This window comes from Somniosus microcephalus, chromosome 7 (genome assembly GCF_052327205.1).
Source record: "Somniosus microcephalus isolate GS21.2 chromosome 7, FLI_Smic_1.0, whole genome shotgun sequence".
Lineage (NCBI taxonomy): Eukaryota > Metazoa > Chordata > Chondrichthyes > Squaliformes > Somniosidae > Somniosus > Somniosus microcephalus.
This window is the reverse complement of record NC_140993.1, coordinates 41,912,575-41,925,521: the sequence shown is the minus strand read 5'-3', so window position 1 is coordinate 41,925,521 and position 12,947 is coordinate 41,912,575. Positions and strand designations below refer to the sequence as shown.

The 12,947-nt window shown below is 41.9% G+C and overlaps 1 protein-coding gene across 1 annotated transcript in view; it reads left to right on the top strand.

Moving 5' to 3' along the window:
- tsnare1 (T-SNARE Domain Containing 1) overlaps nucleotides 1-12,947 on the top strand; it is an 840,454-nt gene that overhangs the window by 541,652 nt on the left and 285,855 nt on the right. Inside the window, exon 6 of the mRNA XM_085992448.1 lies at nucleotides 822-896. Within this exon, the coding sequence (XP_085848574.1) occupies nucleotides 822-896 (75 nt within the window). The remainder of the gene's footprint in view (nucleotides 1-821; nucleotides 897-12,947) is intronic.

Genomic DNA, 12,947 nt, shown 5'->3' with positions numbered 1-12,947 from the left:
TTTTTTTAAGTGAAATTAACAATTTAAAGATGATGTAAGGTGATTTCAGAAGTTGCAGCTCACTTAACTCTCAGTACCATGCCTCAATCTGAGTTATGGCGCCTGTTCTCAGCTTTTCATAGTGCCATGCGATTGGTCTGAGGGGTAAACCATTGGCCGCACCATCCATGAGGCCTCTGATTTGTCATTGACCTTGCTACACCGTTAACGGATCAATGTTCCAGCAATTTTTGGCACAAATATAGTGTGATATGAATGGGGGAGCTAAAACATCCAATTAATGGTGTTTACCGCGAAACATGTTGTTCCAGCAAATTCAGTCCCCTCTTTTGGACTCGGCGGCCCTCGATTTCCCGCCTATTCACTTCAAGGGATGGAAAAGCGCTGGCCAGTGAGCGCAGAAGTGGGCAACCCGGCCATTCAGTCACTGCAAGCCAACAGCCCATATTGACCCATAATTTATGGTCAATGGTGCAAGATTTTGGTGCTAAAAAATTCACAGTCGTCCGTCAGCATCTGAAAGTGCAAAGGGTTAATAGCTTGACGAGTGACCCCAATGCTGAGAAAAAGGCTCGCCCAAGCATCAACCCATCTCTTCTCCTTCAGCTGCTGACTGACCTACCTGCTGTGTACTTCCAAAGCTACCTCTTTTATTTCTGGTTATTTCAGCCTTCACATATTTTCTCTTTTTATCTCTAACATGCTAATGGCCTCTGAGCGAGCATGGCTAGTTACAAATTAGCCAGCCTCGCAGTACGGGTGATTTCAGTTATCGGGCAGGTACATGGACTGTTTAATGAATATTTCTATTTCGTCTGCAGCGCGAATGGTTACAGCTGGATAGGCTTAAGAACCAGCTCTCGGACTCTATTCAGCGCTACGGAGGGTTGCAGAAGGTAAACAGTCAAATGTTCATAATATCTTTTGATTGCTTATTAACGTTTCAAACATGTCATTTTCCACGCTTTTCTTGCAGCTTTGCTGATTTCTGACCTCGCCGTTTAACCTCCTGCCATGCATCAATTGTATCAAGGGTTTAATTGCGCTGGATTGCAATGAATAGTTGCCCCTCTTTGATGCAGTTCTTCGTGACTGCATTCATCAAGCAGTGTCAACCATTGAAACCTGTAGGCCATTAAAAATGAACAGCTGTATAGAGGCTGCCATCAGACCCAATGATTCCTCTTATCCCCTCAGCTTCCCTCTTCTTCTGGACAAAATAAAAAGATTATTTTTGCACCCCAATCTATCACATGTAAACATTACTCTTCAACATCTAAACACTGACAATAGTAGCTTGTTTCAAAAAGTAAGGAAGATTTTGAAAGCAACTAAACAATTAATGAAAGCCGCGGGTAGGTGACAAGGTGATTAGATGTTCATGTATGCATTTCATTAATGCAGTTGGAGTATGAAATTGCCTTTGTGCATCTGTCTTTATTTCAGATTTCTAGCCTTCACATATTTTCTCTTTATATCACGCTGATGCTGTCTGAGCGAGCACGGCTAGTTACAAATTATGAGGTCTTTAAGATTATGAAAGGGTTTGATAGGGCAGACGTAGAGAAGATGTTCCCACTTGCGGGGGAGGCTAGAACGAGAGGCCATGAATATAAGATAGTCACGAATGAATCCAGTAAGGAATTCAGGAGAAACTACTTTACCCAGAGAGTGGTTAGAATGTGGAACTCGCTACCACATAGAGTAGTTGAAGCGAATAGCATAGATCCATATAAGGGGAAACTAGATAAACACGAGGGAGAAAGGAATAGAAGAATATGTTGATGGGGTTAGATGAAGTAGGGTGGGAGGAGGTTTGTGTGGAGCATAAACACTGGCGTGGACCTGTTGGGCTGAATGGCCTGTTTCTGTGCTGTAGGCCAGAACTTCGGGTCCCCACGGGTGAGTACGCGCTGGGTACTCATGCATAGGCCCAACGAAAGTGCCGGTTTCATGCATGCACTGCGCATGCGCGGGAAACCGGAACTTCCGTTCCCTTAAAGGAAGGGGTTCACAGGTCGAACGTGTGCTCCGGAGAGGCAGCGCGTACGCCTGCAACTTCCGTTTTTTTTTGCAGCTTTCTCCGGGAGGGTAAGTCTCCAGCAGCTATGCTTCTAAAAAGCAGTCGCAAGGCCTGCTTTTAACAAGGTAAGTGGTGAATTAAGTAAAATTAAAACATTTTTTCCACAGGTTTATTATTTTTAAATACTTTAAAGAAAGGTAAGTTTATTTTTAGCCCTGTTAGAAACTGTAATTAATTTTTTCAAAAATTTTAATTATTTTTTAAAATATTTATTTTATGTAATTTATAGTTATTTTAAAAATGTGATTTTAAAAAAAAATTATTTGAAGTTTTAGTTATGTTTTGGGGCTGAATTGTATTCATAGATTTGACAGCTCTTCCTGTCAAATCTATGAATACAGATTCCCTGCTACCATTGGCTCTCCATGGCCCACGTGATCCCAGGGGACGCTTCGAACTAACTGTGCCCCTGGGATACGCAAGCACTGTGCGCCGGCAGTTGGAGGAGGCCCAGGATCGGAATCCCCCGCGGGCCCACAGCGCAACGGCCGGCGCGCTAGGTAAGTGCAGGTCGGGGGCTTGCACCCTCGGGAAGCCCCCGACCCGAACTCCTGGGCCACGATGTTTCTTTTTATTTAAATTTGTTTTTTTAACATGTCCTTTTTCTCATCTTCGTTAAAGCCAATGATGAGACATCACCTTCAGGAGAGGTGGGGAGAAAAAGGAAAGAGGTTTGAATCATAGAATGGTTGCAGCACAGAAGGATGCCATTCGGCCCGTCGAGCCTGTGCCAGCTCTCCGCAAGAGCACTTCAGCTAGTCCCACTCCCCTTTCCTCATAGTCCTGCAAATGTTTTTCCTTCAGGTATTAATCCAACTCCCTTTTGAAAGCCACGATTGAGTCTGCCTCCACCACCCGCTCAGGCAGTGCATTCCTGATCCTAACCACTCACTGAGTAAAAAGGTTTTTCCTGATGTCGCCTTTGGTTCTTCCACCAATCACCTTAAATCTGTGTCCCCTGGTTCTCGACTCTTCCACCAATGGGAACAGTTTCTCTCTATCTACTCTGTCTAGACCCCTTATGATTTTGAACACCCCTATCAAATCGCCTCTCAACCGTCTCTCTGCTCTAAGGAGAACAACCCCAGCTTCTCCAGTCTATCCACATAACTGAAGTCCCTCATCCCTGGAACCATTCTTGTAAATCTTTTCTGCACCCTCTCTAAGGCCGTCACATCCTTGCTAAAGTGTGGTGCCCAGAATTGGACACAATACTCCAGTTGAGGCCGAACCAGTGTTTTATAAAGGCTCATCATAACTTCTTTGCTTTTTTACTCTATGCCTCTATTTATGAAGCCCAGGATCCCGTAGCTTTTTTAACTGCTTTCTCAACCTGCCCTGCCACCTTCAATGATTTGTGCACATATACCCCCAGGTGTCTCTGTTCATGCACCCCCTTTAGGATTGTACCCTTAAGTTTATGTTGCCTCTCCTAATTCTTCCTACCAAAATGTATCACTTCGCACTTTTCTGCATTAAATTTCATCTGCCACGTGTCTGCCTATTCCATCAGCCTGTCTATGTCCTCTTGAAGTCTATCACTATCCTCCTCACTGTTCACTATACTTTTAAGTTTTGTGTCATCTGCAGATTTTGAAACTGTGCCTGTGTACACCTAAGTCTAAGTCATTAATATATATCAAGAGAAGCAGTGGTCTTAGTACCGACCCCTGGGGAACCCCACTGTATACCTTCCTTCAGTCCAATAAACAACCGTTCAACACTACTGGCTGTAAAAGTAGATAAGTCAGCAGGACTGGATGGGATGCATCCTAGGATGCGAAAGGAAGTAAAGATTGAAATTGTGGAGGTACTGGTCATAATCTTCTAATCCTCCTTGGATATGGGGGTGGTGCCAGAGGTTTCCTGTCACTTCGTCAATTCCGTATCCATGCAGCCACTGCCCCTTTTATTCCATGGGCTTCAACTTTGCTGACAAGCCTATTATGTGGCACTTTATCAAGTGCCTTTTGGAAGTCCATGTGCACCATGTCAACCGCATTGCCCTCATCAACACTCTCTGTTACTTCATCAAAAAACACAATCAAGTTAGTTAAACACGATTTACCTTTAACAAATCCGTGCTGGCTTTCCTTAATTAATCCACACTTGTCCAAGTGACTGTTAATTTTGTCCTGGATTATTGTTTTTAAAAGCTTCCCCACTACCAAGGTTAAACTGACTGGCCTGTAGTTACTGGGTTTATCCTTAGACACTTTTTTGAACAAGGGTGTAACATTTGCAATTCTCAAGTCCTCTGGCAGCACCCTCGTATCCAAGGAGGATTAGATTATGACCAGTACCTCCACAATTTCAACCTTTACTTCCTTCAGCATCCTAGGATGCATCCCATCCGGTCCTGCTGACTTATCTACTTTAAGCACAGCCAGCCTTTCTAGTACCTCCTCTTTATCAATTTTTATCTCATCCAGTATCTCAACTACCTCCTCTTTCACTATAACTTAGGCAGCATCTTCTTCCTTGCCAAAGACAGATGCAAAGTACTTGTTTAGTACTTCAGTCATGCCCTCTGCCTTCATGCGTATATCTCCATTTTGGTCCCTAATCGGCCCCACCCCTCCTCTTACTACCCATTGGAGGGAAAGTGTAAGCAATATTTTTCTAAACTGCAATACAATTTTTAGACTCTTAAAACTCTAATCACTGTTTCCTTATATACATTGGGCCTGAATTTGCAGCCAGAGTCTTCCTGTCTCCGAACCGCAAGCAAAGTACGAACCTACATGATGGTCCCGGAAGTCCGTAGACTCGCACTGCTGGGTCTGTACGCGTACGCATACGTAAAGGCCCACGTATACCAGGGGCGCATGCGGTTCGCAAGCGCCCCTGGGATCATGTGGGCCAGGCCAACCAATCAAAAAGAAGGATCCCCATTATGCTCATGGGGATTTCATTTGCATACGGAATCTCCATAAGCAGGAATAGGAATCCCCATAAAACACAATTACACGCCAGTTAAATAAAAATAAATCATTACATGTTCAAAATGAATTAAAATACAATTAAATTAAAAATTTTAAACAAAAAATTGATGTTTTGAAAAATAAATGTAAACGTTTTAAAGGTGCTAAAAATAACCGATAACTAATTTTAAAGCTTTTTTATGTTTATTATAAAAAAATTATTTTACTATTTATTTAAGCTCTTACGCTGTTTAAAAAAACAAGGCCTTACGCCTGCTTTTACCAGGCATAAGAGTTTCACAGGCGTTTGCTGGGCAGTAGTTGGGCAAATAGCCCAACTCTCGGCCAGCGAATATCCATTTCCCGGGCTGCGGATGATCTGAGTTCCGGGTTTTCGTGCATACGCAGCACATGCGGAAACCTGGAATTTGCGGGCCACTTACGGCCACCGTACGCACTGCATACGCGGTTATAGGCCCCGGAGAATCTGGGCCTTTGTCTTCTAACATACAAGACAAGGCCTCCAGGCCCTCAAACCCACCCCATCCAGAAATGGGGGCACCATTGATCCACCCCCTGACCACACAATATCCTGGGAGAGGCAAAGAAACAGAGAAAAGATTTAATATAATTGGCAAAGGAACCAGAGGGAAATGAAGAGAATTGTTTTTATGCAGCGAGTTGTTATGATCTAGAATGCACTGCCTGAAAGGGTGGTGGAAACAGATTCAATAGTAACTTTCAAAAGGGAATTGGATAAAAACTTGAGAAAGAAAAATTGCAGGGCTATGGGGAAAGAATTGTGTAATGGGACTAATTTGTTTGCTCTTTCGAAGTGCTGGCAGAGGCACGATGGGCCAAATGGCCCTCTTCTGTGCTCTATGTTTCTATGATAGCTTAGAACAAATATGTTTACAAGAAGTACCCTTCTCCAGATCATTTAAGAATAGCATGACCAGAACAAGCTCTTGCAGAAATCCACTTGCCCAAACCAAACTTTTTCCACAAGGAGGTGATTACGTTATCAGGTAACATGGGCTGCACGTCTTGACAGGTAACTATGTTGCCGCAGACAAAATCTTCTGAACCTGCACGTGGTTTGAAACAATACTGTATAATTTAGTATCAAGCTTGTTTAATCTGCCTTTTTGTCTGGACACTGACGCATAGAATCAGGGATACCTCAAAGTACAGAACCCTCAAAATAGAGTAGGGATCCATTTGTGATTGTCATATAATAACTACTAATGCAACGAACATTATATTCTTCATTTTGGCACATAAAGCAACAGATAGTTTAGAACTTGACTGAATCTTTTTTACCATTAGATTTCTTGGCAAAATTTAGCCCACAGTAAAATCATAAAACCAATCCCTTGGCAGAAGACAAAATGGTCTTTCCATTTCTAGGTAATTTTATATTACTTGTATCATCCATTTATTGTCTATAGTGCTGACTAATGTATTTTAATCAAATGTACTGTATTTTCCTATAATTGGTTCATTCGTACCATCTTTCATTGTACTTCATTTATTTCTTAACTGTATCTAATGGAATTATTACTCATTCGCTTGTTAGGAGAATTCCATTGGAGTCTCAGCTTAATCAGTTCACCTGTTTTCTTTCAAATACAGTAGCTTGTATTTACCTTCGTGCCATAAAGAATGATAACTATTGCACTTAGTGATGAAGTGCTTCCCCACACAGCAGCAATCGAAATTTGTCAAAATTGTGCAGGCCTTGTCAATTCAGATTTCAATTTGAGGCTCAACAATAATTATTGATTCCCCTGCCCCCGTTCCACGACGCAATAAAATACGAGTTGCATTAGAAACTTGTTTCTGGAAGTGTGACTGAAATGGTCAGGATCTAACAGTTTTTGCCTCGGTCAAGGTTAAGACTGATTTGAAATTTAATATGTGTCGTGCAGAAGCATTACTCAGAGACTGGAAAATGGTGCAGTGCTATTTTGTATCTTGATGTACTGTAGAGTGGGCCACTGATACTGTACACATAAGAACATAAGAAAAGTCACAGATGAGAAAAGACTACGTGGCCATCAAAACGCATCCCTCTCTGGCCCTAACACACACGGCACGGCATTCAACTGTGTTCTAAATATCCTCAATAATTTTGCCTCTGCTACTCTGCAGGACACATTTTCATCAGTCTTTCAGTAAATACGTCTTTCCTGCCCACATAGCGGCAGAGAGAGAAAGAAAGAGCGAAAGAGTAAATTTCATTGACATAGCATCTTTCAATTTCTCAGGAAGCGCATCACAGCCAATGCATTACTTCTGAAGTGTTGTTATTGTAGAAAAATGTACAATTTACACACAGCAAGATCCAATTGAGAGCAATGGGATAAATGACAAGAAAATCTATTTTGGTGGTGTTAGTTGAGGGATAAATATTGGCCAGGGCACCAGGACTGTTTCTGTTTTCTATCCAGTCCTATGTTCTGCTGTGGATTACCATGGCTTCTATTTTGTTTTATTACCTAGGAATCTAGTTGCAGGACGAAGGCCTAAAGTGCATGATACAATGAACATAGAAAACTGTAGGGAAGAAGAGGAAGTAAATCAAGTAGTGGTTAGATGATACCAAGCTTGGTGTACAAAAGCCTATAGATTATAGATGGGTAACGGGATTAATGGCCCGGAATTTGCGGTCAGAGGCGTACCTTCCTTCAGGCTCCTGGGCTTCGGACACTTTGGGTCCTGGATCTCCAAGTGTACGCCTGCATAAAGGCCCATGGATCCCAGGGACGCGGGCGGTTCCTGGGATCACGTGGGCCAGGTCCTCCAATCAAAAAGGAGAATTCCTTATATGCTTATGGGGATTCCATTTACGAACGGAATCCCCATAAGCAGGTGAGGAATCCCCAAATAATTAAATCATTTATACAACTGGAATAAAAATAAATGATCCCATTTTCAAATTAAATTAAAAGTCCCTTCAATACAGCATATACAATAAAAAAAAAAAATATTTTTTGAAAAATAATTTTAAGCATTTTATTCCGGGCCAAAATTTACACAAACTAGCTTTAAATGTTTGTGCAATATTTTTTATTTTTGAATGTTTAAGTTAAGATTTATAGTAATCCTGACCAGGTGTAAGGGTTTCATGGGCATTTGCTGGGCAGTAGTTGGGCAAATAGCTAAGTCTGTGCCAGCGAAAGTGATTTTTGGGTCGAGGCAAACCTTGACATCGCAAGTTCCAGGTTTTCCTGGAACTTGTGGGGCCTCTCTGATGGCTTATGATGGCGTACGCTGTCGCCGTCATCGAGAGCGCAAAATCCAGACCAATATAGAGGGCAATGGTTATGTTGAAGAAAGTTTACTTATTTTGAAGGGCAATGTAAAGTGGTTGTTATTAACTTGCAGAATAGCAGTACTTAAGCATTTATTCCTCACAGTTTTTTTCCCCTGCAAATTGTGAAATGTGTTTGATGCTTTCTTAGTGTGATGTAAGTGCAAAATATTAATGAGACAAGGATGAAAAATATACTAATTTCTCGGTGATTTAAATTTTGTTACCCAATTGGGCAAGTCTATAGTTAGTTTTGGTAAAAGAAAGACTTGCACTTCTCTCACACCCTATCACATCTTTCAAAAGTTTCAAAGCATTTTGTATACGATGACTTACTTTTGGAGGTCACTGACTTATTACGTAGGCAAATGTGGCAGTTATTTTGCACATGTCCCATGAATAGTTGTGAGATAAATGAGCAGTTAATTTGTTTTTGGTGGTGTTAGTTGAGGAAAGAATGTTGGGGCAGAACATATGGAGAGCTCACTGCTCTTCACCGATTATTATTTGTTTATGGGATGTGGGCGTCGCTGGCAAGGCCAGCATTTATTGCCCATCCCTAATTGCCCTTGAGAAGGTGGTGGTGAGCCGCCTCCTTGAACCACTGCAGTCCGTGTGGTGAAGGTACTCCCACAGTGTTGTTAGGGAGGGAGTGCCAGGATTTTGACCCAGCGACGATGAAGGATCGGTGATATACTTCTAAGTCAGGATGGTGTGTGACTTGGAGAGGAACTTGCAAGTGGTGGTGTTCCCATGTGCCTGCTGCCCTTGTCCTTCTAGGTGGAAGAGATTGTGGGTTTGGGAGGTGCTGCCGAAGAAGCCTTGGTGAGTTGCTGCAGTGCATCTTGTAGATGGTACACTGCAGCCACGGTACGCCAGTGGTGGAGGGAGTGAATGTTTACGGTGGTGGATGGGGTGCCAATCAAGTGGGCTGCTTTGTCCTGGGTGGTGTCGAGCTTCCTGATTAATGCCTGTCCTGAATCACCAAACAAAGTAGATGGGGTTGAACATCTCATCCTCTGACTCAACCAGTTAATTTCAAAAGCTTCCATCCTATTGTGTGCCTTTCTGGTGAGCTTATTCTCCCTCAACCACCATCAGCGAAGGACCTTGCTGTGCGCAGATTGTATTTTACCTACATAACGACAGCGACTATACTTCAAAAGCAAAATATTGACTGTTAGGTTCTTTGGAATGGCCTGAGGAAGAGATATGATGCTATATAAATGGGCAGGGGCTGCCAAAAGTGTGGTGGAAGCAGGATTCAACAGTAACTTTCAAATGGGAATTGGATATAAGCTTGAAAAGGAAAGATTCGTAGGGCTGTGGGGAAGGAGCAGGGGTGTGGGCTGGTTGGATAGCTTTTTCAAAGAACCGGCACAAGCACGATGGGCTGAATGAGTTTATGAATGCATTTTTTAATCCATTGATTCACAAAGAGTGTCCTACCAATTGAATCAAGCTTTCACCGACATTCCTTGAAAAAGATAAGAATTACTCAATGATCAGTCTTTTACTTGGAGAAAATAAATATTACTTTAGTGTATTGCCTAGTGGATATCAGACCAATGTTTAATGCACATGAGGTGGATTAAAGTTTAGACAAGAAGTGAGTTTTCAGATTACAATCACTTGGCTAAGATATGTATATTACATAGGATTACATAGGATATACGGCACAGAAACAGGCCATTCGACCCAACCAGTCCATGCTGGCGATTATGCTCCACTCGAGCTTCCTCCCATCTTTCCTCATCTAAATCTATCAGCATAACCCTCTATTCCCTTCTCCCTCATATGTTTGCCTAGCCTCCCCTTAAATGCATCTATACTCTTCGCTTCAACCACTCCCTGTAGTAGCGAGTTCCACATTCTCACCACTCTCTGGGTAAAGAAGTTTCTTCTGAATTCTCCATCGGATTTCTTGGTGACTATCTTATAATGATGATGGCCTCTAGTTATGCTCTTCCCCACAGGTGGAAACATTCTCTCTGTATCTACTCTATCAAATCCTTTCATAATTTTTTAGACCTCTATTAGATCACCCCTTAGCCTTTTTTCAAGAAAAAAGAGACCCAGCCTGTTCATCCTTTCCCGATATGTATACCCTCGCATTTCTGGAGTTGTTGGATGTGGGCATCATTCACTGAAGATTTCCAGCGATTTTTGAGACCAGTTCATTTTGTGCGTGTACATTAAGTTACAACAATCAGCAGTGGAGCTGGGAGAAGTACCAATGGTCTTGGGGATAGTAGTGATGATCTTGGGAGAATGAAGTGGAAACGGGAGCCCAGGACTTGAAATTAGAGAATGTACTGGAAATACTACAGCCCAATCTAATTTTGTTCTTCCCTTCAGTCATTTTTGGTTGCATCTCATTCAGATGAAAGGATTAATGCTCTTTCTGCCAATTTCTAAACAGTGTGCAATTCAACACATTGCTACCACAATTAACAGCTAGATGGATTATTTTATGATGCTTAAGTGGTATGAAATATTTGAGCATTGTCTATCCCATCTGTCATTTTTCATGTGCACTTATCTATGACAATGTTGTCAAAATGAATCATCAATAAAATCACACCTATTTGCTCCACAAAAGACCAGCATTTTATGATTAAAGTTCATTTCAGCACCAATATTGTTTTATTCAAAGAATACGAACATGCGAATTAGGAGCAGGAGTAGGCCATTTGGCCCCTCGAGCCTGCTCCACCATTCAATAAGATCATGGCTAATTTGATTACTCTACATTCCCACCTACCCCCGATAACCTTTCACCCCATTGCTCATCAAGAATCTATCTACCTCTGCCTTAAAAATATTCAAAGACTCCGCTTCCACCGCCCTCTGAGGAAGAGAGTTCCAAAGACTCACGACCCTCTGTGAGAAAAAAGTCCTCCTCATCTCTGTCTTAAATGGGCGACCCCTTATTTTTACAGCCGTCACTCAGACATGGTGACTTAAGGAAAGATTTCCTTAGGTCGCCATGTGTGATTGACGCCATAAAAATCACAGGAGTATTTAGTATGGCATTCTTTAGAGAACAGGTTTATGATTTTGCCCAATGTAGCAATGAGAAAATCTTACAATGTTGCTAACACATAACAACTAGAAGTAATCTCTCCTTGGTGAGTTAACAAATGCACAGGAATTTACGACATAATGAGTTAGTGGGAGTGGTATATAGACCTCCAAACAGTAATGCAGAGGTTGGGGATGGCATTAAAAGGGAAATTAGAGAAGCGTGCAATAAGGGCACAGCAGCCATCATGGGTGACTTTAATCTACATATAGATTGGGATAACCAAATTAGTAACAATACTGTGGAGGAGGAATTCCTGGAGTGTTTAAGGGATGGTTTCCTGGACCAATATGTCGAGGAATCAACCAGAGATCAGGCCATCTTAGACTGGGTATTATGTAACAAGAAAGGATTAATTAGCAATCTTGTTGTACGAGGCCCCTTGGGTCAGAGCGATCATAATATGATCGAATTCTTCATTAAGATGGAGAATGAAGTAGTTGACTCAGAGACTAGGGTCCTAAATTTAAATAAAGGAAACTACGATGGTCTGAGGCGTGAGTTGGGTAGGATTGATTGGGGAATGTCACTCAAAGGGTTGACGGTGGATAGCCAATGGCAAACATTCAAAGACCGCATGGATGAACTACAGAATTTGTTCATCCCAGTTTGGCATAAAAATAAAACAAAAAAGGTGACTCAACCGTGGCTAACAAGGGAAATTAGGGATAGCATAAGATCCAAGGAGAGGACATAAAAATTGGCCAGAAAAAGCAGTAAACCTGAGGATTGGGAGCAGTTTAGAATTCAACAAAGGAGGACAAAGGGATTAATTAAGAAAGGGAAAATAGAATATGAGAGTAAGCTTTCAGGGAACATAAAAACTGACTGTAAAAGCTTTTATAGATATGTGAAGAGAAAAAGATTGATGAAGTCAAGCGCAGGTCCCTTGCAGTCAGAATCAGGGGAATTTATAATGGGGAACAAAGAAATGGCTGACCAATTAAATACATATTTTGGTTCTGTCTTCACAAAGGAGGACACAAATAACCTCCCAGAGATGTTGGGGACCATAGGGTCTGATGAAAGGGAGGAACTGAAAGAAATCAGTATTTGTAGGGAAATGGTGTTAGGGAAATTGATGGGATTGAAGGCCGATAAATCCCAAGGGCCTGATAATCTACATCCTAGGGTACTTAAGGAAGTGGCCCTAGAAATAGTTGATGCTTTGCTGATCATCTTCCAGCATTCAATGGAATCTGGAACAGTACCCATGGATTGGAGGGTAGCTAATGTTACCCCACTATTCAAAAAAGGTGGTAGAGAGAAAACGGGGAATTACAGACCGGTAAGCCTGACATCGGTAGTGGGAAAATGCTAGAGTCCATTATAAAAGATGTAATAGCAGAGCACTTGGAAAACAGTGACCGGATCGGACAAAGCCAACATGGATTTACAAAAGATAAATCATGCTTGACTAATCTACTGGAATTTTTTGAGGATGTAACTGGTAAAATAGATAAGGGAGAACCAGTGGATGTGGTGTATTTGGACTTTCAGAAGGCTTTCGATAAGGTCCCGCATAAGAGATTAGCGTGT